A 25,708-nucleotide genomic window follows, 5' to 3' on the forward strand; every position below is an offset into this window, starting at 1 on the left:
CAGAAGTCCGCTGTGAAGTGGAATGTAGAAATAACACAGGTCGTCAGATCCACAGATTGCTGGGATGATGCAAACACATTATTCTCTCCAAATTAAAGCACTTCATTCACGTCCAGAGCCTGAAAATGCATTTTCTCATTAAAGGTCAAGAAAAGCAAACACTGCTTGAATTTAATTGGCAGTGACAGAGGCAGGAAGACATTTTGAGGCAGGAAATGAGCTAACATTAACATGACAGGTCCTTGCATCTTTAATCGTGAACTCCTGTTTCAGAAATACTTGATTTGTCACTGAAAGAATGACACCAGGTTGGCATATATTTTATTTCCTGGGCTCTCATTCTCTTAAATAGCAAATCTAGCAAAGGAGAATTTAGCTCACGAAAGGAGGGATTCAATAGGGCCAGTCACCGTGTTAATCTGTCATTGATTGTCCATTCTAAATTGGTGCCCTGAAGCAAGATCGAAGCACAAGATAAAAATCAGACCTCTTGGCCCTTCGTTTTGTTTATAAGTTTAGGTGTGAGAGAGTTGGTCAAGGCATCAGGTGAACCGGTTCTATCCTTGAACCCACCACTATTAACTAGGGACAGCTTCAAAAGGTAGAAGGGACTTGGTAGGTTGGAAGGGAGTTCTTGAACTATTGACCTAGAGTGAATGAGGAGAAGGCCTCAGTCACCTGCCATCATTCTTAGAACCACCTTCTACTACTAATTTTTATTCTGTAACTTGGGAACATTCGCTTAAACTCTCCAATCTTTGACTTATCAATTGCAAAATAAGAGTAGGACACTCAAAAAAGGGATTAGTGGTGATGGTCTGAAGGTGGCAGCAGCTATGGGTGATTTTTATGTTGTTCTTTCTGCTTGTCTGTTTTCTCTGATTTTTTTTAGAGAAAAAAAAACTAAGGACTCTAATTCATTATAAAACATTAAATAAATACAAATCTCTGAGTACCTAGAGATACGACTGTTACTACTACTAAATAAATATTTTTTTTAAAAAATCAAAAGAAAGAAAAAGCTCATATTCACTAACTTCTTCCTCTAGAAATTTAAAGAAACATTTATTCTACCTTTGGAGAGGAACTATATTTCATTTCCAGTAGATGAGAAAAATCTCTTCTTTATAATAGAATACCAGCTAATAAATGGGAAAGGAAATCACCATTTTCTATCCCCCCAGTGTAATAATTGATTCAGGTAAGGATCATCAATAGATCCTGAAAAGCATCATCCCACAGATAATTTGCAAGTGAGAAAACATCACTTTACAATGAAGAGATTAGGTGTCACCCACCAATAGTGGGATGGCTTAACATGTGCTTCCTGAAGCAATGTTTTTGCCAAAAGTGTTTTCCTGAATCTAATCAAGCTTTTGAATCTAACTCCCAGGATACAGAAAATACAGTGGATAGAGGAACGTGGTAAATGACACCATAGTAAAATAATGAGATAAGTACAAAATGTGGGAGATTCTACCTTTTCTCTTAAAAAAAGACAGTGTTCTAAAAAGATAGCAGGGGACCATTCTAGACCTAGCATAAAGAATCTGAACTACCACAAGCAATGCATGAATCTTGATTTGATCCTTGCTTGTTTTTTTTGTTTTTTTTAAAACAGCTATAAAAGATGTATTTAAGACTATTGGAGAAATCTGAATATGAACTAAATTTGAATATTAGATGATATTAGGAGGCTATTGTTAATTTCCTCAGTTATGATAACAGTATTTTGATTCTGAGGGACACTGTTCTCAATTGTAGAAGATACACACTGAAGTATTTATAGTGGAAGTGGCATAATAATTTTAGCTCATTTTCTAATGGCTTTGTTTATACACACATAAACACACACAGATAATGCAAATATGGTAAAAATGTTAATTAATGTTGAATTTGGGTGGTGAGTATCCAAATACTCATTCTACTACTATTTCAACTTTTCTGCATGTTTGAGATTTTTCTTTAAAAATCTTAAGTCAATTTAAAGGAAAGAAAACATGGGGATGATTTCTTAAATGACAAAAGAAAGTGACGAATAGCTCTATCCTAGTTAATCTGAAAACAAAAGAATCCTGTTAGAAAATATTGATTATTTCAAGTTGACCTCATCCTTTTAAATTTTTAATTTTGTTTGTGTTTTATAGTGTATATATTAATATAGTGGTGCGTATAAATAATTTATAGCAAGGATTTACATAAATACTTGATATTTACATAAATACTTGATATGAAGAAATATGCATGCTCAAAATTTCCTGCTCATGCACTGTGCATCAGCAATATTTGGAGACTACTTTCATGCCTACAGTTTCTCATGTTTCTAGGTCAACTTTTAAACTGCCATCAAGGCAGGTAAAATAATCCAGTTGCAAGATTACAGAGCAGAGAGGATGTAAGCAGAGTGAGCAATCAGGATTTGTTAGGGAGGCTTCAATCAGGATCGAGTAGTTTTGGGAGGCTCCCACTTAATCATCAGAAGTCAGAACTGTAGTTGCGCCAAGACTGAGTAAAGTCAGAGAGAGCTCTCTAGCCTGCATTTCTCTGTCTTCAAAGACTTTCACTCTGTCTAGGGGAAATTGGGAGTCTATGAACTGTAATCGATGTCTCCTACAGCAGTGTGTCTCTGGCTGCAGTGTTCCCTGGAACAGCATGATGGTCTTCTGGGGGAAAGTAACGAGTCGCAGTGGCAAGCAGATATATCCTCACTCCTAACAGTGTCCTCCAAGCCACACATCCTGCAATAAGAAGGACAGTTTGCTATTGGGAGGACGCAGCAACTGGGGCAAGTTTGGAGAATGCTATACTGGAGGTCTCTGAGATCTTTGTGAGATGGGTTTGGGTGTCATATTGCTGGTTACCATGTGGCTGGTTACCATGTGGCCACCAACAGACAGACTTTTTTTTTCTCTCCTGTGAGTGCCAGATTGCAGGTGCTCGAACAGCTGAGAGTGGGGCTCTGTTCCTGGTCTAGGAAAGAAAATAGGAAATTGGAGGCGGGAGTTGGAAGAGAGGGAGCAGGGGATTGCCTAGAGGTCAGGAGATGTCCTTCACCCTAAAATATCCTCAACAGATTTCCATAGCCAACAGCAGCCTTTCCCAAATGGAATTATGATTTTATAAGATGTTTATTAGATGAGGCTCAAAAAGGAGTATAGTGGTGATATAAGTTTGTGAAATGCTGGACTAAATGGGCTTCTCACTCAGAGACACAGCATAGCCTTGCATAAGCAAATCTGTACGGTGAAATCTTCAAAATTGGGTTTATAGTATTTACTGTCTCTGAAACTTATATAAACATGACTTTTTTTTTTTTCTGGAGCATTCTGGAAATTCTAGAATATCCATTCACTCTTTCATTCAACAAATATGTGTTGAGTAGCTGTAACCGTGGCAGACATTGTTCTTGGCACTGAAGATGCAGAAATAAACAAGATAATGTTCTTTTCCAAATGGATTTTATATTCAAGTGGGATGGCAGCAAGTAAACAAATAAAACTGGGACTATGAAGCAGTATAAAAAGGGCTATGAAAATAAAGCAGGGAAAAGAGACAGAAAATGGTGGCATGTGGGCTTGAGGTGGTGGCTATTTTAGGTCAGTAGTCAGAGAAGGCTCCCTGCAGAGTGATATTTGAGTAGAGACCATGAGTGAATGGCAGTGGCCATGTGAGGATCTAGGGGAAGAGTATTCCCAACACAGGTGACAAGTAGAAAGACCACAGGGCAGGAGGGAGCTTGGGGAGTTCCAGAAACGTCAAGAAAACCAGAGTGTTGAAGGTAGAATGAGCAAGATGGGAGGAGGGGCAGAAGACCAGGAGGGGTAAGAGACCTCTCCCTTTATCTTTATTTTTTTTAAAGATTTTATTTATTTATTTGACAGAGAGATAGAGCGCACAAGTAGGCAGAGTGGCAGGCAGAGGGAGAGAGAGAAGCAGACTCTCTGCTGAGCAGGGAGCCCGATGCTGGGCTCGATCCCAGGACCCTGAGGCAAAGGCAGATGCTTAACCGACTGAGCCACCCAGGTGCCCCGAGACCTCTCCCTTTAGTAGAGGTAGGCAGGAGCCCATCATGAAGGGCCAGGTCATGGGAACGTTCAGGGAAGAGGTGAGCAGATGCAGACTGTGAGTTAGAGGGCAAGTTCCTTACATTCCTCTTTTCCCTCTAACTCCTTCACTGAATCTTATCTTTCCATCCCTTAAATAGTGACACTTGAGATCTTGTCCCCAACTTGTTTCCCTGGTATTACTCACTCCTTTGGCGATTGTGGTGGACATGACTAGTGTGCACACTATCTGGTTCTCATCTTTTCTGGGCACCCCTTTCAGTGGGCAGGGCCATGTGACTGCTTGTGACCAACAGCCTGTGAGCAGCAGTGATGAGTTCACTTTCAGCCTGCAGCACTGGATTCGCAGGGCCTCACCGCCAACTTTCTCTATTCCCCTGGCAGTCCTGGTTAAGAAGTTCCCAGGTTCCAGATGGTGCAACTATAAGATGATGAAGCCTCTGAAAGCCTGGGATGTCAAGTTGTCACATGTTAGTGCCCCGGAGAGTCACCTAACACAAAAAATCTTGGCATAAGAAAACTTTCTTTTTGTTAAATCACTGAGATTTTAGGGTTATCCCACCATAACTAACCTAACTGAATGGTACACTGATATAACGGAGTGGTTCTCAAAATTTTGAGCCTTAGGATTCCTTTTACTCATAAAGATTATTAACGACCCCAAAGAGCTTTTGTTTATGAGGGTCATATCTATAGTGACATATCATTTTGGAAATTGTAACTGAGAAATTTAAAATATTTATTTATTAACTCATTTAAAAATAACAAACCGGGGCACTGGGGTGGCACAGTCGGTTTAGTGTCCAACTCTTGGTTTTGGCTCAGGTCGTGATCTCAGGGTTGTGAGATCGAGCCCTGTGTCGGGCTCCGGGCTCAACAAGGAGTCTGCTTGAGATTCTCTCTCCCTCTCCCTCTGACCCTCCCACTCGTGCTTGTTCTCAAATAAACAATAAAGAAATCTTTTAAAAAAATAAAATATGTCATTTGGAAATATCTTCTCCCATTCTGTCGGTTGTCTTTTGGTTTTGTTGACTGTTTCTTTTGCTGTGCAAAAGCTTTTTATCTTGATGAGGTCCCAATAGTTCATTTTTGCCCTTGCTTCCCTTGCCTTTGGCGATGTTTCTAGGAAGAAGTTGCTGCGGCTGAGGTCGAAGAGGTTGCTGCCTGTGTTCTCCTTTAGGATTTTGATGGATTCCTATCACATTTAGGTCTTTCAACTATTTTGAGTCTATTTTTGTGTGTGATATGACCTCACTAATATGAGGAATTCTTAATCTCAGGAAACAAACTGAGGGTTGCTGGAGTGGTGGGAGGTGGGAGGGATGGGGTGGCTGGGTGATAGACACTGGGGAGGGTATGTGCTATGGTGAGCGCTGTGAATTGTGCAAGACTGTTGAATCACAGATCTGTACCTCTGAAACAAATAATGCAATATATGTTAAGAAAAAAAAAGAAGAAGAAGATAGCAGGAGGGGAAGAATGAAGGGGGGGAATCGGAGGGAAATCGAACCATGAGAGACGATGGACTCTGAAAAACAAACTGAGGGCTCTAGAGGGGAGGGGGGTGGGAGGATGGGTTAGCCTGGTGATGGGTATTAAAGAGGGCACGTTCTGCATGGAGCACTGGGTGTTACGCACAAATGATGAATCATGGAACACTATATCTAAAACTAATGATGTAATGTATGGTGATTAACATAACAATTAAAAATTTAAAAAAATAATGAAAAAATAATAAAATAAACAAAAAATGTATTTTATGAAAAACAACTAGTTTTTTTTTTAACTTAGTGAGATGAGTGGCATTGTTCTATTTTCTTATAAATCTTTCTAATGCCTCGCTTAATAGAAGATAGCCGGATTCATGGATCTACTCTCATATGTTGTTTTGCTTAAAGTATATAGAGAAAAGTAGGCCTTACACAGATATGTACTTGGGAAAGGAAGAGTATTTTAATAGGCTTTTCAGATAATTATGGATATTATTTTTGATATGTCACTGAAGTTAGAAAAATGGTAGCTTCTGAAAGGTTATTTACAATACGTAGTCTGAAACTAAATTAATGAACCATACAGACAGGCTCTGTTACATTAAATTCCATTGGTCTATCTTTTGCTTTGAATGGATTTTACCCATCCCTGATTTTGTAACATACACTGGTCATTTGGAAAATATTGGCTTGCTCACTTCTGCAGCTCTTCCAAATGTCGACACACTTCATTGTATTATATTACCATGATAACAGTTTTGAAAGCTTTGGGAAGCTATCAAGCTCACAAGTGACAAATACAGATTTTCTGAAATTCTAATTTTTGCTTGAAAGCTCAAGTTTTACAATTACAACAAATACTGTTGGTTGTTTTCCTTGAAAAACAGGCTCGCTTTGTACTTTTTTGAGGAAACATCTGCCAAATACTCAAATTTGAATAACCATAGCATATCTGCTATTCTAATCATTCTTTCAAGTAAAAATTGTGTTCTATGAAAAAATCTACTAATTCAGCTTGTAACTCCATCATACAAAGGCTTTTCCTTAAGATTCAGACTATATTTCAATATGCAGCAAGATGGGATATTTAGATTATAATCCAGCATTCCCTTCTCTGACTAGTCCCATTTTACCCATTGTTATTTGGCTAATTGCCTCATTGCCTTTGTAAACTCTGTGACTGTAGACCCCATGTCTTTTTCTCCCTTGAACCCCCATAGTATGCAGTAGTCATTGTTACTAAATGAATAAATATCCAACTTCCCGAATAGACTGTAAGCACATGGAAACAGGGATTCTATGCTGTTCTGTGCTAGACAGGGTCTTGGGCACAACAGAGCACAACTGTGGTTGCTTATGATGATAAAGTTTACATACATTGTATTAGGATCGCCAGTCATAATGTCAGCAGCAATTCATCTTTATCCCTTTTCTTTCAGTATCTATTGTAGAGGAGCTTTGTAAGTATGGTTTACAGATTGGCAGGAGGAAAATACATACATAGACAGACACAGACACACCACACACCCCATTATAGATTCCTACTCGAGAAAGAGAACTTAATAGGAACAAGGTGGTCTCAACAGAGCAGGGTTGGATGCAGCATGTCAGTGTGTGGTTTCTCCCACCACGGGGTGTGTTGGTGACACTGAACTCTGCACACAATTAATTGGAAGAAAGTCACTGTCTATTTATTCCCAGCTTTATGTCACCATTCTTGGAAAATTATGCTCACAATCTATTTGCTTTCAATTACATGAAATGAATGTTTACAACCACTAGGGATCTTCCAGTTCTAGAAACCAATAGTACTGACAAGACCATCCTCAACCTGGGGCAAAAACAGAAGCAGGGTCTGGGTGTCACTGAAAAATCTTCATGTCTCAGCTTCCCAAGGTCCCAGAACCAGCCCCCCAACTCCAACAAGAAGTCAACAAAAAACATTTGCTTTCAGAATTAAGCACATTGGTAAGAAATGTCTGTGTACAATTTTTGGCTGAGATATAGTTTAAATTCTGTGAACACCCATGATAGGGAGAGTTGGCTCCTATACACTGTTTAGGACGGCAATTACTTTAAGAATCAAGTTTTTGTTAACATTGCTCTTGTACCCACTGACAAGCTAATGTCATCAGTTTTCCCTCTCTTTTGTAAGTCTCAGATTTAAATATGGTCCAATTCCAAGTGGCAAATGCTCACTACACTCTAGTCAATTAAGTCATACATTTATATATTATACTGAAAAGTGTCTTCGGGATGATTATGGAAGCCACATCAGACTATATTTAAAAACAGCTACCATGAGGGGTGCCTGGGTGGCTCAGTCAGTTGAGCATCTGACTATTGATTTCAGCTCAGGTCATGATCTCAGGGTTGTGAGAATGAGCCTGACATTGGGCTCCACACTGGGTGTGGAGCCTGCTTGAGATTCTCTCTCTCCTCTCCCTCAGCCCCCCTCCCCACTCTAAAAAAAAAGTTACCATGAGCTATCACATTATTGCCAAGAAGAACATATTTTGATTAAATGCTTTTTTCTTTCTGAAAGACTAGTGTCACCTTTTGCATTCTCTTTTTATAGCAGCTTTATTAAAACACGTAATCCCCAAACCATAAAATCCACACTTTGAAAGTGTACAAGTCAGTGGATTTTAGTGTATTTACAGAGTTGTGCAACCATCGCCACTAATTATAGAACATTTTTAACAATCCTAAGGAGACCCTGTACCCATTAGCAGTCACCCCCTGTCCCTGCCTCCTCCAGCCCCTGGCAACCACTAATCTACTTTCTCTGGATTTGCCTATTTTGGATATTTCATATAAATTAGTTCATATAATATGTGGCCTTTTGCAGCTGGCTTCTTTCACTTAGCACAACCTTTTCAAGGTTTATCCATGTTATAGCGTGTATCAATCCTTCAGTTCTTTTTCATTGCCAAAAATATTCCATTGTAGAGATATGCCACATTTTGGTTATCCATTCATCAACCGATAGGCATTTAGATGTTTCCACTTTTTGACTATTATACCAATTTTATTTATATTTGTTTATTTATTTTTTAAGTAGGCTCCAGGCCCAGCGTGGAGCCCAACACAGGGCTCGAACTCACAACCCTGAGATCAAGACCTGAGCTGAGATCAAGAGTCAGACACCTAACCAACTGAGCCACCCAGGTGCCTACACTTTTGGACTGTTATAAATAATGCCTCTATGGACACTGTGTACAAGTTTTTGTGTGAACACATTTTCAATTGTTTTGGGGATATATCTATGAGTGGATTAAAAAACCCTTTAAGGGGCGCCCGGTGGCTCAGTCATTAAGCAGTTGCCTTCGGCTCAGGTCATGGTCCCAGAGTCCTGGGATTGAGCCCCGCATCGGGTTCCCTGCTCAACGGGAAGCCTGCTTCTCCCTCTCCCACTCCCCCTGCTTGTGTTCCCTCTCTCGCTGTGTCTCCCTCTGTCAAATAAGTAAATAAAATCTTAAAAAAAAACAACCCTTTAAGGATTAAGTCAGTGCAGGGATGAAAATAAGTTCAAAGATTTTTTTCATAGGTCTGTCAAGCCCCCGAGACTAAAGGGACATTACAAGGGGCAAATCAGTTCCTAAATAACAGAGGCAAAGTCAGAATAATAGGTAATAATAGTCTAAAGAAATATTTATCTTGTCCTGGCCAGTTTAAGTTAACTTTAATATTACATAATTAACTTTGAAAGACATTAAAAAACACTAAGAGAACAATTATAAAGCTGTCTTGCTCTTTTAAATTATAAATTCCTAGGTTCTCTTAGAATAGAAAATATTAGTGTTAGATGAATATTAGGACACTTTTGGTTTAGCGATTTATGATTTCAATATTGTGCCTATTGTGGTGTTCCCATACCCAACTGCTATTAAAGATTCTAAACTGGATTTCAAAAATTCTAAGTCACCTAAAATGAAGAGTATTACAGGGCCTGAAGTAGTTTGAGAACAGAGATATACTTCATAAAACTGGAGAATAAAGGGTTTCTTCTTGAAATCTTGAATACTAGCAGACAGCTTGCTGCCTTCATCTGAGGACAAAAGAACCTAATGTCATCTGAGAAAACGATGGTCAAAAATCATTTCTAGATCTTTTCATGTAAAGAAGGAACATTGAGAGTTAAAATAACCATGCAGGACTTTAGTTTGAAAAAGAAACTGTCAAATCCTTTGACTTTTTCTACTTTTAAATTCAGACATAGAGTAAATTACAGATGTGGGGCACGAAATAACATTGCCTGCAGGGTGGACATTTCTACGGTCTAGTTGAATATATTTTCAGTATCCATTTGATACTCATTTCCCTGAGTTTCAAAGAACAAAAGTAGTAAATGAAATTAGAAAGCTCATACCCAGGGTACTAGAAAAATAATAGCCATTATATGATGGCTGTCACTCTCTAAAGCCTGGTTCTGCTTGAAGAATTACTTCAATAGCAATAAAAGACGCATGCTCTCCCACCCATGATGTAATTTTCCTGGTTCTGCTTGCCTCGTATTCTATAAAGATAGAATCTTTGGAAAAAAGAAACAAGGTCAAAGTATTGTGCAACCCATGGCTTTTACTTTTTATTACTAACACACAAAGTACATGAAAAATATCAATTATTTCTCTTTAACTCTCTGTCTGCTTCCTATTTCCAGATGCTTTAAATAGGATAGAAAAAGCAAGGCAACAAAACAAATTCCATCCACTGCATCGAAGGTTGATATATCAATGTTTCATCTGCACAGAGTCAACAGCAAAGTCATAACTATCAAAAGAACGAAAACAATTATCGCTTAAGTGCCTCCTTAGTACCTGAATTTTTTCCATAAAGAATAACTGTGAGCCATATAATATCTCAGAAAAAAGTTACTTTCTCCTTTTCATAAACTTTTTTGCTTCTTGCAAAAGCTCTTCCACATCTTCCTTCTCTTGGTCTTCCTGTCCTGGTTCCCAGTCAGAATCTTCATCTGTCGGCTCATATTCTTCTTCCTCATCATCTAGAAAGCTGTCATTGAGGTCGTACTCATTGGGTTGCCCAACATTATCACTGTCTTCATCTGATACGCTTCTCACTGAAAAAAAAAAAAAAGAATTTGGCAGCCAACATATCAATCGCTACTCAAACCCGGGAGTAGAGATATCTAACTGTAAAATGTCTTTCTCTGACAAGAAGAATTAATTTTACTTAAGACATCACTAACCACCACAAATTTCTAGAAAGGGGGCTAAAATTACTCTTTGTTAGACTTCTAACTTTTCCTACCATGAGGCTCCTGAAACTAAAATGTCCTGTGAGAATCCTAATAATGGTTCCTTAATAATATCATAATCATATTCACGCTACCCTACCCTCGGGGTGGTAGAATATAGTTTTGTCCCAGGTACTTACTGTCCCTCCCTGTGACATGATTAATTTAACCAACCCCACTGACATCACACTTGGTCAAAGAAAAGTGGATGGAAATAGTTTGTGCAACTTCCAACGGGAAGCTTTAAGTGCCTTTCTGTGGTTCTGCTGCTGTCCTTTTCCCTCTGCCACCATCTCCCTCAGGTCCCATCCCAGCTCGGGGATGATCCTTCAGCCTGGATTCCAGGATGAGAACCCACATCGGACAAGGCCACAGCTAACATGCAGCCGAAACATGAGGGAGAAATACACCTATTTATTGCTGTGAGGCACTGAAATCTGGGGACAGTCTGTGATCACAGGAGAATTGGCACAATCTGATTAACACACCATGTTTGTGATCAAATGAGAAAATATGAGTCTATACACTTTGGAACGTTTGGTTTTATAGATCTTACAGTTCATATTTCAGGGACTGTGATTACTGAAAATATCAGGATTGCTATGGTAACAGCCATTAAAATTTATAGATTTCTAAATAATAGTACAGAATTTATAGATTTCTAAGTAATATTATAAAACTAGAATTATAATACTAGAATTCTCCGGTCTCCAAATCCACTTCTTCCCTCATCCCACTCTGTTTTATTTACTTTCCATTGCAAGCAACAGGCATGTTTTAAAATAAGCAGCGAGAGACTCTAGGATGATGTGGAACATTTAAGAAACAAGTAGGAAGATTCTATCTGGAAATCTCTGAATGGCAGGGGACAATCCCTATGATCAACACCACATATATGGGTTAAAAAATTACTGTTTGTACTCCTGTATATGCTTTACTTAACTTCTTCCTAAAATGTTCACATGCCATAGATAGATGTAACTTAAATGAAACTCAAGAAATTTGAGGAGGAAGAAATGAGGATGACAAAAAAAAAAAAAGGTAATTTATCTGCCCTCTTAACTCTCACAGCCCAGACATCTACATTTTTCTTAATATCACCATTCATTTCCAGAGAGGATTTGAGACAGCTTATAATAATGAGGTCATAAAAAAATACAAATAAAAGTAGAAACTAAGAACATAAAAACCAGAATGTAAACATGTCAACCTTCATTTTTTAACATAATTATTAGAAACTGAGCATCAGGTTTCTCCCTAATAATGAGGTCATAAAAAAATACAAATAAAAGTAGAAACTAAGAACATAAAAACCAGAATGTAAACATGTCAACCTTCATTTTTAACATAATTATTAGAAACTGAGCATCAGGTTTCTCCCTGAGTTTCTCCACAGCCAAGGCTAAAAAGGCTACATAATGATTTGCACAGTTCTCATTAGCATAAGAAGCACACCAGTGCCTTAAGGGAAATCTAGCATTGTGTTTATTTGTAAACATTTCTTATCTCCTATACGCATCCTGAGGGCATGTTTTATGTCTAGCTAATCTCAATTTCCCATAAAACTTTTATGATGGGAAACATTTAAAAAACATTTCGAGCGTAGTTTTGCAGATGGCGAAGGAGGGAGGAGGAAAGACCGTCAACGTCTCTGTTCTTGGCCATTCGGCTTTGGAAGTATCTCATATATATAACTAGTGACATCTCAGTAACGCGTCTCCTCTCAGATTCAGAAATTAACCTAGCAGATTTACAAGAAAAACATATATAGAGGCGCCTAGGTGGCTCAGTCGTTAAGCGTCTGCCTTCGGCTCAGGTCATGCTCCCAGGGTCCTGCGTCGGGTTCCCTGCTCAGTGGGGAGGCCTGCTTCTCCCTCTCCCACTCCCCCTGCTTGTGTCCCCTCTCTCGCTGTGTCTCTCTCTGTCAAATAAATAAATAAAATCTTTAAAAAGAAAAACATATATAAAGCTGAAACACCTTCAGGTTCTCCTCCTGCTTTATTTGGCTGTTCCTTCTCAGGCTCCTTTGCTGGCTCTTCCTCAGATCTTCCCAATCTCTAAATGTTGGAATATTCAAGTTTCTGGCTGGGATCTCTTCTCTAACACACTCCAATCTTACATCCTAAGTTCCCAAATGTATATCCTAAGCCCTGACCACCATCTGAATTCCAGACTCCTTTATCTCACTGCCTATGGGTTCTCTCTACTTGCATAATGAACAGGCATCTTGAAACATCATATTCCCAGAACACAACTCTTGAGGTGCTTCACCCAAATCTAGTCATTCTTTTATCAGTCTTGAGTATATGACTTCTCCAACCTTCCAAGAAACCTTGGAGTCATCCTTGAATATCCTCCACTGAAAACCCAATATCCAATATGTCAAGAGATCCTATTGGCTCTGCCATCAAAAACTATCTGCCACTTTTCACTACATCTACTCCATTCTCTGGTCCCCATACCACCATCTTCTTTTTTCAGTCAATTCCAATGTTCACCCAACTGGTTTCTCGCTTCCACTCTTATCTATTCCCCACAGAGAAGCCAGAAAACCTTCCAATATCTTTTTTTTTTTTAATTTAAGATTATTTATTTATTTATTTGAGAGCGAGAGAGCACAAGGCAGGGAGGGTCAGAGGGAGAAGCAGACTCCCCGCTGAGGCAAGGAGCCCTGAACGGGGTTCGATCCCCGGACTCCAGGATCATGACCTTAGCCGAAGGCAGTTGCTTAACCAACTGAGCCACCCAGGCGCCCGTCCAATACCTTTCTATCTCACTCTGGATTAAATCTGAAGTCCTGACTTATAGGTCCTGGCCTCTAAGACCCTACACAACTAGCTCACTGCTAGCTTTTCTGATCCCATCTGCCACTCCTTCCTTATTCTCTTTGTTTCATACCCTTTTTCTACTGCTCCTTGAATAGGACAAGCAGGATCATCTCCAGGGCTTTTGGAGGCACCATTCCCCTTGCCTGGCATATTCTTCCCTCAGATAATCACCTGTCTTGCTCTCTCCTTCAAGCCTCTGCTCTAATGTCAAATTATCAGAGTCCTTTCACCATCCTATCTGAAGTGGCACCTGTCCCCCACCACACACAACCTTGCCATTCTGTCCTCTTACACAACTTTTTCTTCTTAGCAGTTATCACTATATGATGTCATATAGTTGTTCACACTGTCCACCTTTGTAAAATTCTACGAGGGCAAGGCTTTGCCTCCATTGTATCCTCAGCTCCTACAACAATGTCTAACACATGGAAGACACTTAATATATATATTTGTTAAATATATGACTGGATGAACAAATGAACAATTTGCAAATCAACTGCTGAACACCTTTAGTTTTACAGAAACCCTTATTATAACCTACACTTTTTATCACTAGCCTGTCAATATAATGAATTACATTAAAGACTTTTATCTAAGTCCTGCTAATTGAAGGGGGCTTGAAGCTTCAATGAACCCTGGAAATCTTTAGCAACTTACTGGGCAGGCTAATTTCTTGAGCAATAAGGTCATGTTATTTCCTCAAAAAATTGTTTGTATCTATCAAATCTTCATTTATATAAACATCACATTCATATTCTTTTAAATAGGAGGTTCAGAATCTAAAAAAAAAAAAAAAAACCACCCATAACAGAACTCCATGTAGCTGGTAGTCAAATTTCAACCATTTTACTTCACATGAACAGGCATTTCGTGCTTTAAGTAAAAGCACCTGAAGAGCCAGCTCATGACAAAGGCAAAGTCAGCTCTATGTCCCGCGCTAGCAGCGCCAGGTGGACACTTAACAGAGTACTGAATGCTGACATGTGATTATTTTCTGGAATCAATTACAATGGATCCTCTTTAGCAAATTCAATCAGTGACTTTAAATATCCCACAGTGTAAATGCCATCTAGATGGAAGCTTACCTTTTTTTTTTAATTGCTGAAGGTGTTTTTAGAAAAATAACAGTTTCTGCCTTTCAGTGTAACTAGGCTATGCAGATAGTGAAACGTGACTTACTTGGAAAATGCTTTGAATAAGCACACTTGTTGATCTGAATTATTACATGACTTCCTGAATCATGGGAATAAACTCAGGCAGCAGGGTTCTGAACTAAATATGGCTAGCACCTAACCTAGGAATAAAATGCCTGTTTTTAGCATACAATTTTTTATTTTTAAGATTTGATTTATTTGACACAGAGAGAGAGAGAGCACACAAGCAAGGGAAGGGGCAGAGGGTACAGAGAGAAGCAGACTTCCCGCGGAGCAGGGAGCCCTATGCGAGGCTCGATCCCAGGACCCTGGGATCATGACCTGAGCCAAAGGCAGACGCTTAACCAACTGCGCCACCCAGGCGCCCCTACAATTAAGTTTTTATGCAAAAGGGATATAAGCAAAAGCAAAAAAAAAAAAAAAAGCCCATGCATGTATTCTCTAACTGGGCAAGCTGAAACATATAGTATGGTATCTGAATAGCTGGATTTAAAGTGATAAAACTAATAAAGTTCACATAAACCTTGCTAGTAGCACTGTTTGCTATATAAAAATTTCAAAGAAAGCTCATACAAGGAAGCTTGCTGGTTAGAGAACCAGGTCACATACATGAGGAATCCCATCATGGACGACCCCAAGCCAAGACTCCAGTATTGTACAGATAATGTCACGATTGGTGAAAAGCTTATTAAAGTACAAAAATAGTAACAGGAGACACAGCCAGGAACTGTTTAATTTTCTTTACTCAATAACAAAACATAATTTTTAGTGTTATTTTTTGTAGATTTCCACAGAATTAAATAGCATAATTGCATTTCTGAAAAAAATAAGTGCTTACACATAACATTTTCTTAAATAATGACTAGCTGATTTGAAATATAATTTTTTTTTAAGAGGGAGACAGAGAGAGTGTGTGTGCAAGGTGGGGGGGAGAAGTGGAGGGAGAGAGAGAAATCTTAAGCAGGCTCAATGACCAGCACACAGCCAAGGAGAAGCCTGAAATCATGACCTGAGCCAAAATCAAGAGTCTGATTCAAGTAAGCCACCCAAGCGCCCCTGAAATATAATTCTTGAGTGTGTCTAAGAAATCAGAAGTGTGCTTGTTTCTTCCAAATCGAGGTGAACTCTGATGAAATAATTTTTTTTTCTCTATCTTCACCTAGAAGTTTCTTGCTGATAGTTATTGCTGTTTTTATGTGGTTGTCCATCCTCCACATCCAACAAAAAGTTTCTAAAAAGCAGCTGTGGTTTAAGAGAGAGGATAGACTGGGGAGTAGAAGCCCAAAGATCTAGGTCATAAACAAGCCCATAAACAATGAACAAGCCACTTAACTTAACGGCTTAATGGAATTTATGTTTTTATCTCTGAGTCAAAGGATGTTGATTGAATTACTTCAAAAATCTTTTCTGACTCCAAAGTTCTAATTTTAAGGCCAAAGTAGGAATCATCACTTTCTCTCCAAATCAGTGAAGTCATATGGAATGTAGGGATGACAGCCTGACTGCACGAAGCAGCATGGGACAGGCGGTCACTTAGTTTTAAAAACTGATGGGTAATGCTGGACTTCCGTGATGGAAAAGAACCGCCTTTAGAAAAGTAACAAACTCTTTTAACGTATTTAAAACAACAGGAGATTAACTATTTGATATTAGGCTGTGGTCATTTCTTAATTTCTGTTCATGTGGAGGGACGTGTCATATCAGAATAACAATTCCTAAGTTTGTACCTAACCTTTTCTTTTTTTTTTTAGTCTTAGGATTTTCTTTTTTTTTTTTTTCTTTTTTTTCTTTTTTTTTCTTTTTTTTAACCTTTTCTTTACGGTTTAAAATTTCACGGTCAGTTCTTACCCTAAGAACGTAAGTCTGAAGAGCTAGTGAAGAGTACACTGTGTCAAATGCATGCTGGAAGAAATGTCGATTTTTACAGAGAGAAAAGATCGTTCCAAAGTGCTGATTTTTCCAAACAGATTTCTGGTGTTAGGATCTAAGATTGTCATCTTAGAAGACATCTAAGAGATGCCTCATAGCAGATTTACAGCTTAACATCATAATTCTTCAGATTTTATTTTCCTTTCTTTACCAGTAAATCTGAGAACTAATTAGGATATTAATTCTCATTAAGTAAAAAAACTTTTAGCCCAATATTCTAAAGATGAAAATCTACTACATGCTACAAGAATAAACACTTTTTTAAATACTTCATTTTACTACTAAAGACACATCTTTCTCATGCACCAAGCTACTAGCTGGGTATTCATAGTTTAGCCTTGGAAAAGCAGCTTGTGTATTCTGATCTACTTTATTATACATGAAGTTTATTCCTCTTTTTAAATCCCACTGCACTAGCCTTTTTTGTATCCCCAAATCTCTCGAATTTCCCCACACTAAGCAGCAGTTTATAGAATCTCATTTAAGTTCCATTAATTTCCACAATAGCTTTCTAGAACTTTTGGGTTCTACTTCTGGAAGAAAAGTATATATAAGCAAATGTGTGCATACAACTGCAGAACTAGAGAGAAATTAAAATAACTATCAGTAGAACATTCTAAAATTTCAGCCATGGGGCGCCTGGGTGGCTCAGTCGTTAAGCGTCTGCCTTCAGCTCAGGTCATGAACCCAGGGTTCTGGGATCGAGCCCCGCATCGGGCTCCCTGCTCCACGGGAAGCCTGCTTCCCCCTCCCTGCTTATGTTCCCTCTCTCACTGTGTCTCTCTCTGTCAAATAAATAAATAAAACCTTTAAAAAAAAAATTTTCAGCCATGGATGGTACCGATAGCCTAGAATAACGCATATCACATAATAATAAAAGCCAGAATGACTCCAATAATCAGATAATAAAATGCTGGTGATAATTTTTTTTTAATGTCGTCAACAGGTAAGGTAGCTAAGAAAGTATAAAATAAAATTTTCCTGGCATTGATTACTCTTGCATTCAGTATTTTGTGCCAAAACCACAGCAATTCTAAAAAAAAGTGTGGAAAGTTAGTGAAATTTTAAACCAATTAGATATATAAGAAGCTTAAGAGATGACAGCAGTCAAACCTACAAAAAAAAAAATACACTACATAAATTGTTACATGTGTGGAAGAACTCTGTAGACAGAAATGTTTTAGGAGTGCTACAAATCAGAAGTTAAATAGTAAGAGTTCAATGCAGTTATTTTAACACCAGTACCATATTAAATTTTATTGTCTCATTGTGTAGTTATGATACCCCCACCTCAAATTCAACATGTTTAAATTAAAACAACAACAACAACTACCTGGCTCTTCCTCCTGATCTCTATGATATGTAAATGTCATCCCCAGTCTCCTGATAAATTGTATTATAATTCTGAGTCATCATTATTTCCTTTATGTCATCTCAGGCCCCAAACCAATTAGTTGGCAAATCTGACTGATTTTTCCTTCAAAATCTCACTTGTATCCATGCCTATCTTTCCATTCTCATGGTGGCCACCCTAGCTCTGGCCCTTTATTCAACTGCCTGACATCAGAAACCTTTCCCCACTCTAACTCGGACGGCTCATTGTTACCAACTTGATTTAGATAAAATACCACCTCACCATTACATGCCAACGCACCCACATCTTAGGTCTAGTTTTCAAGAGCTTCTATAATCTGGCCTCCATACATCTTTTTAGTATCATCCACGGTAACTACAGACACTCTCCGTATTAGTTAAACTGATCCACTTGCTAACTCCACACACCACTTACCATTTTCTACCTCGATGTCCTTCACTGATACATGACTCACTTTGTCTGGGATATCTTCTACCTACCGACCACAGAGCTAAGAAACAAAGATGATTTAAATCCAACCACCTTAACGACCAACTTAGCCTAAATTCCCATATCGTGCTCTACCCTGGTAAGCCCCAGCAGAAAGTGCTTCTTCCCTCTCCTCAGAGATTTTAGACCATCCTGCCACAAGCATACAGAGCCAGAGCTGGGTCTCACGGATCTCTGTTAACTGTGCTCACTTGGAAGACACAATAATGAATCAATAAGTGTATACTGAATCTATATAAACGAGATTAAGATCTTGGATGGTGTTAAACTTGAAGGATTCGGGAGATGAAAAAAACAAGGACGTTAGAATTCGGTGTTAGATATCTCTAAATTAAGAAATATGAGACCCCAACATTTAATTTAAGATTGGAAATACTCCAGACACCTTAATTTATAAGTTTTAGAGTAGAAAGAGTGTTCTGACAATATCGCCACATAACAACCCTTAAAAGTAGATTAAAAATATAAAATTAAATGTTGGGATGCCTGGGTGGCTCAGTAGCTTAAGCGTCTGCCTTTGGCTCAGGTCATGATCCCAGGGTCCTGGGATGGAGCCCCGCATCGGGCTCCCTGCTCAGCAGGAAGCCTGCTTCTCCCTCTGCCTGCCGCTCCCCCCCGCTTGTGTGTGCTCTCTCTTTCTGCCTCTCTCTCTGACAAATAAATAAATAAAATCTTTTTTAAAAAAATTAAATGTTGCTTAAAAATATCTACACTTTTATAAAAACTGGCTTTCCAATGAAATGAAAAGCTTCTGTTAAAAAAAGTCAGTTGTAGGGGCGCCTGGGTGGCTCAGTCGTTAAGCATCTGCCTTCAGCTCAGGTCGTGATCCCAGGGTCCTGGGATCGAGCCCCGCATCGGGCCCTCTGCTCTGCAGGAAGCCTGCTTCTCCCTCTCCCACTCTCCCTGCTTGTGTTCCCTCTCTCACTGTGTCTCTCTCTGTCAAATAAATAAATAAAATCTTTAAAAAAAAAAAAAAAAAAAAGTCAGTTGTAAAAATATGTTCTTCCTTCAGAAGATTCCCTAATGATAATTCATAGAGACTTTTCAAAGAAAACTCAGATTAAACTATGCCATCTGATGCACATTGATAGTTTTTAGGAAAATGGTTCTTTTTTTTTTTAAAGATTTTATTTATTTATTTGATAGAGCGAGAGAGCACAAGCAGGGGGAACAGTAGAGGGAGAGGGAGAAGCAGGCTCCCCACCAAACAGGAAGCCCAATGTGGGGCTCGATCCCAGGACCCTGGGATCATGACCTGAGCTGAAGGCAGACGCTTAACCATCTGAGCCACCCAGGCGCCCCTAGGAAAATGGTTCTTATTTCTATAAAGATACAGATGTGTCAAATGCATTATCATGGGACAGTGTTAAACCTTGCCAATAAAATATGCTTTAATCAACATACATTACATGACTCCTGGTAAGAAAGTTTATTTAACCACCAGAAATGCTACATCATTAGATACAGCCCCAGTAAAAAAAAAGTATAACACATAACATATAACCTCTATAACCTATTAGCTCAGATAAAATGAGTTGTGTCTGAAGTACTAAAGCACGAAAAGTGTGTTTCAATGAGAAATTTCAAATGGAATTCTCTTATGGTGAAATTCCTTATTTTTATCACTTGGTTACAAGGGGGCTGTGTTTATGCACATACATGTGCATGGGGTCATAGCCTGCAGAATATGCATTTTCTTCTCTCATTCTGTGGGCAGAAATACTGTGTGCCAAATTCGCCTCTGCATTATATAAATGATATGAAGAAGCCAGAATTTGTTAAAGGTAAAAAGTATTTGAGTTTGGAACTGGGAAAAGAGAAGGTAGAATGGATGCCTGCACCTAGGACTGAAGGACATTTGATGGTTGCTTCTCTGGTATCTGTCCTCCCTCGCTCTCTTTCCCCCAAAACTTTAGTTTCCATCAGGGATCACTGTGGTTCTGAAGAAGGAGACCCTACCCTAGTTCCAGGGGTGGTACAAACTCATCAGTGGTCCTAGTAATTCATATAGTCCCTTTGTCGGGGGAAGAGCCAGTCTTAGGATGATAATGACCCCCTCTAAAGACAGAATGATGAAAGGAAATTGGGTCATTGGTGACATTACTGACATTACTAATGAGCCAAAGCAGTAAATCTTGTCTAAATCCATCCACACTTTGGATTTTTCACTTAAAGAAGTCAGTAAGTTCTCATTATCACTTAGGCTAGTTTGAGATTTTGTTTTCAGATACTGGTCAATGAGAGAATTCTAAAAGATATAAGGATAAATATATATTGTTGTGCAATGATTGTAGAAAACATTTGGTGTATAAAAAATTTATCACTCTTTTTAATCTAAGAAAAATCATTAAAATCAGCAAATTCATAGAAGCAGAGATAAAAAAAATTCACATAACTGGAAATTGTACCTAGGTTTAACAAGAGAATCATTTGAATATTTCATTTTGTTTCCTGAAGTAAAATTACTTACCTGGAAGTGCACTATGTCTATATTCTATCTTGTGCTGGGGATTCTTCCTAAAAAAAAAAGGAGAAATCAAAACTAAGACCTAGTTTTCCAATCACTAAATATTAGTAGGACTATTTAAACTAGAACAAGAACAACAACAAAAATAAACAAGAACACTCACTAACCTACAAATAAAATTAGGCCCCAATAAGCCTCTTATTGAAAAGCATTCACTTTTTTTGTTAACTATAGTCACCATGCTGTACAAAGCATTTACTTTTTTTTTTTAAGAATTTATTTATTTGAGAGAGAGAGCATGAGCAAGGGGAGAGGCAGAGGAAAAGCAAGAAGCAGACACCCTGCTGAGCAGGGAGCCCGACATGGGGCTGATCCCAGGACCGTGGGATTATGACCTGAGCCGAAGACAGATGCTTAACCGACTGAGCCACCTAGGCACCCCCCAAAGCATTTGCTTTTTAATTACAAAATTTATTAAGTGCCTATTACAGTCCAGGCATATTTCTAGATGCAAAGTTATACTGGTGAACCAGACAAAAGTTTTCCCCTCATGACTTACTGGAGAAAAACAGTATGAGATGAAGTACAATATATCATATTCCCAAAATATGATATACTGTATTTCTAAAATGTCAATGCCATACATCACATATATAAAAATACAAATGTATAATAGTGTATAAAACATAGAACACAAAGTATCAAATATGTGTGTGTATGTATGTGTTTGTAATGTCTAAAAGGATACTTTTAGGGTCTTCTTGAATCCAAAGACAAAAGCATCTAAGTCATGTGTCTAAAGATCCTCAATTGTTAGGAGAAAACAAAAGTCAATTTGCATTGAGAAATTTATACGACATATTCCAAAGTCATACAGAAACTACTGTTTGGATATTTATTTTTGATTTTATGTACCTATGATCTCTTCTATTATTTTATTAGTTAAATGAGTGTTGGGGTACACTATATATAAAGCATTCTCCAGATAATGCAAAACTGCCCAGGCAGCAAAAATCCAAAGCAGTAACTGGTCGATCATGACCCACTTGATGGGGACCTCTCTTGGGGGACTGACACAGGAGAGCTGGGGTACACTGACAATAGGTATGTGCTGAAGTGCACAGCTCATACAAAGCTGCTGTGAGGATTCATGAGGAATACAGAGCAAGTCCTTAGTCCAAGGACGTGATAGGTCGTAAGTAATTAATGTCAGCCGTTGACACATCCATCCTTGGTTCAATAAATAGCCATGGGCACTAACTATATGTCAGGCTCTGTGTCCGGTGTCAGAGACATCTCTTATTGCTAATATCTCTTCTTTTTGGGGGATCACTTTTCATACACTGTGAGCCTTTAACACAGTACAAAACTGCAACCACACAGTTAATTAGGGTCATAACTCAACAGTTTCGAAAAGTGGAAAAAAGATTCTACAAAAGATTGTGCATTTGGAATAATTAACCCAAATCTGACCTCTTAATGGAAAAGACACTTCAAAGTTGAGAGAAAGAAACTGGACAACTTCAATGTGGCCAAGAGAGTTGCACATGAACAAAGCTGCAGGGACGATTTGTGGGAAGACTGACTTGTTGAATGCAGTCTTTATGAAAATGCAATTAATGCTGGACTTCAGGGGAGGAGGAACAGAAATATGAGGGACAGGGACATTAATACCAAAGTTATTCTTCATCAGTAACCTAGAAAAAGATTGTTGGTCATTTGAGAGTATTTTTGGTAACCTTTTAAAAAATCTTTTTGTGTGAGTGTGGTAAAATTAAATACACTGGTAGCTTTTTGTTTTGAAAAAAATGTCAAACCTACTGATAAGTAGCAAGATTAGTACACTAAAATTCCATATACCTCTGTGAGATTCTTCAAGTGTTAACAATTCTATACAGATGCCCCATTGTTGTTATTACTATTACTATTTATAGTCTTCTGAGATTTAAAACCTTTTGGTCCTTTTTAATATATATATTTTTCAGGTTCCAAGCAGTCCTAACTTTTCCTGCTTTGCCCTTAATAATTAAGAAAAAATTTATTGAACAGTTAAATATGGTCTTAATTGTTTGCTACTACAGCCTCTTTCAAAGGCAGCTTTTAGAAAGTCTCAAGTAAGTGAATGTCAGTCTTTAAAAATAAGTACAGAAATAGACAGAGGGCCTGAATAGAATTTTTCCAAAGAAGACATATGGATAGCCAACAGACACATGAAAAGATGCTCACCATCACTAATAATCAAGGAACTGCAAATCAAATCCACAATGAGATATCACCTTATACCTGTCAGAATGGCTAAAATCAAGAACACAACAAATAACAAGTGTTGGTGAGGAGTGGAGAAAAAGGAACTCTTGTGCACTGTTGGTGGAAATGTGAATTGGTGCAGCCACTGTGGAAAACAGCATGGAGGTTCCTCAAAAATTAAAAACAGAAATACCATATGATCCAATAATTCTACAACTGGATATTTACCCAAAGAAAACAAAAACACTAATTTGAAAGGATATATGCACCCATATGTTTACTGTAGCATTATTTGTAATTGCCAAGATATGGAAGCAACCTAAGAGTCTGTCGATAGACAAATGGATAAGGACGATGTGGTGTGTGTGTGTGTGTGTGTGTGTGTGTCTGTCTGTCTGTCTGGAATATTATATAGCCATAAAAAAGGATGAGATCATGCCATTTGCAACAACATGGATAGCCCTAGAGGAAATTATGCTAAATGAAATAAATCAGACTGAGAAAGACAAATACCATATGATTTCACTCATATGTGGAATCTGAAAAAAATCCAAATGAATATAAACAAACAAACAAAAGCAGAATCAGACCTATAAACACAGAGAACAACTGATGGTTGCCAGAAGGGAGGAGAGTGGGAAGATGGGGAAAATGGGAGAAGGAGAGTGGGAGATACAGGCTTCCGGTTATGGAATCAATAAGTCATGGGAATAAAACACACAACATAAGGAATACACTCAATGATACTGTAATAGGTTGTATGGTAACAGATGGTAGCTACCCTTGTGGTCAGCATAGCATAATATATAAACTTTTTGAATCACTATGTTGTACACCTGAAACTAATGTAACTTGTGTGTCAATTACACTCATATAAAAAAAAAAAGTACAGAAAATGGATCCAAGGAGTTAACAGAGACTCAAGTACAGTTTATGCACCAAATACCAGTTAAAAGACTGCTGATAACAGTTATCACCACCAGAGAGACTGAAAGTGAGAATAACTGTTTTTAAAGGCAAATGGGGTGAGGGCAGGGGTACTGATTCAACCTTAAGGTTGCAGAAGATAGTTCCCCCTTCTCTATTATCTTGAAACACATCCACAATGGCACTCACAAACCCCACCTACATAATCTAACCTCACATACTGCCTAGGAAAAAGGCAAACCACTTCAGAATAAAAGATAAGGAAAAAAGTTTTATACTTGTATATTCCGAAAAGGAAGAGCAGAAAAGTGTACTTTGAAATTTTGTACTCAGAAAAGGAAAAGATTTTCAGCTCCATGGACAGATTTTCATCTGCCTTGTGGGGGGGCAGGGATGTTTCTAAGGCTCTGATAATAGTTTCCATCCTTTCCTAGGAGAACTTGCTATTTTCATAAAAAGACAAGTATAGGGGCACCTGGGTGGCTTGGTCAGTTAAGCGTCTGCCTTCGGCTCAGGCCATGATCCCAGGGTCCTGGGATCGAGCCCCACGTCGGGCTCCCTGCTCGGTGGGAAGCCTGCTTCTCCCTCTGCCTGCCACTCCCCCTGCTTGTGCTCTCTCTCTGTCAAATGAATAAATCTTTTTTTTTTTTTTAAGATTTTATCCATTTATTTGACAGAGAGAGAGACAGCGAGAGAGTGAACACAAGCAGGGGGAGTGGGAGAGGGAGAAGCAGGCTTCCCGCAGAGCAGGGAGCCTGATGCGGGGCTCAATCCCAGGACCCTGAGACCATGACCTGAGCCTAAGGCAGATAGTTAATGACTGAGCCATCCAGGTGCCCTTGAATAAATAAAATCTTAAAAAAAGAAGAAAAAAAAAAACAAGTATAAGACTAATGGAAACCAGAAGAAACTAGTCGATTTAGTACTTTTCCACCTTTAGAGGCCAAACTTCCAATTTAGTTTTAACAGATTCATCTACTAGAATGTAGATTTTTTCTAAGGTAAAAGTTTTTTTAATTAAGCTTTTACATGAGTTTCCAAAATGATGGAATATTTTATATTTTCCTGTTTAATAAGAAAAAAAGAAACGTTTTTTGCTAACCTTACTATTATTTCTTAAAATAACTGTTGAAAGGAACCTGACAGAATATTGTCAATATTGTATTGACACAATACAAACTGAAGTTTAAAATTCTCATTGGTTGGAGCACAAAAAGCAGTTTCTAGTAATTTCTAGACTGATAATAAGTGTTTCTGAGTTCATGTTAATACTTAATATTTTTATAGTAATCCTAATCCATGGATCCTGATGTTTTCAGAACCCTATCCTTTGAAAGGCAGTTTTTCTACTGGAAATATGCCAGAGAATGCCTATTCTCATTAGGTTGAAAAGAATGTCAATGTGCTGAAACTGCTTTGTATTCACACTTACAAAGGTAATAATCAAAGTACTCACTGAATCTTTTTATGCAAACCTAACA

At 38.3% G+C, this 25,708-nt stretch overlaps 1 protein-coding gene across 1 annotated transcript in view; it reads right to left on the reverse strand.

Annotated features, from left to right (window-relative positions):
• Window positions 1-10,115: 10,115 nt before the first annotated feature.
• APLF (aprataxin and PNKP like factor) overlaps window positions 10,116-25,708 on the reverse strand; it is an 86,127-nt gene continuing 70,534 nt past the window's right edge. Inside the window, exons 9-10 of the mRNA XM_036078621.2 lie at window positions 21,057-21,103; window positions 10,116-10,634 (exon numbers count right to left, since the gene is read on the reverse strand). Of these exons, the coding sequence (XP_035934514.1) occupies window positions 10,429-10,634; window positions 21,057-21,103 (253 nt within the window). The 3' untranslated portion in view covers window positions 10,116-10,428. The remainder of the gene's footprint in view (window positions 10,635-21,056; window positions 21,104-25,708) is intronic.

The sequence above is a fragment of the Halichoerus grypus genome, chromosome 10 (assembly GCF_964656455.1).
Source record: "Halichoerus grypus chromosome 10, mHalGry1.hap1.1, whole genome shotgun sequence".
NCBI classification, from domain to species: Eukaryota; Metazoa; Chordata; class Mammalia; order Carnivora; family Phocidae; genus Halichoerus; species Halichoerus grypus.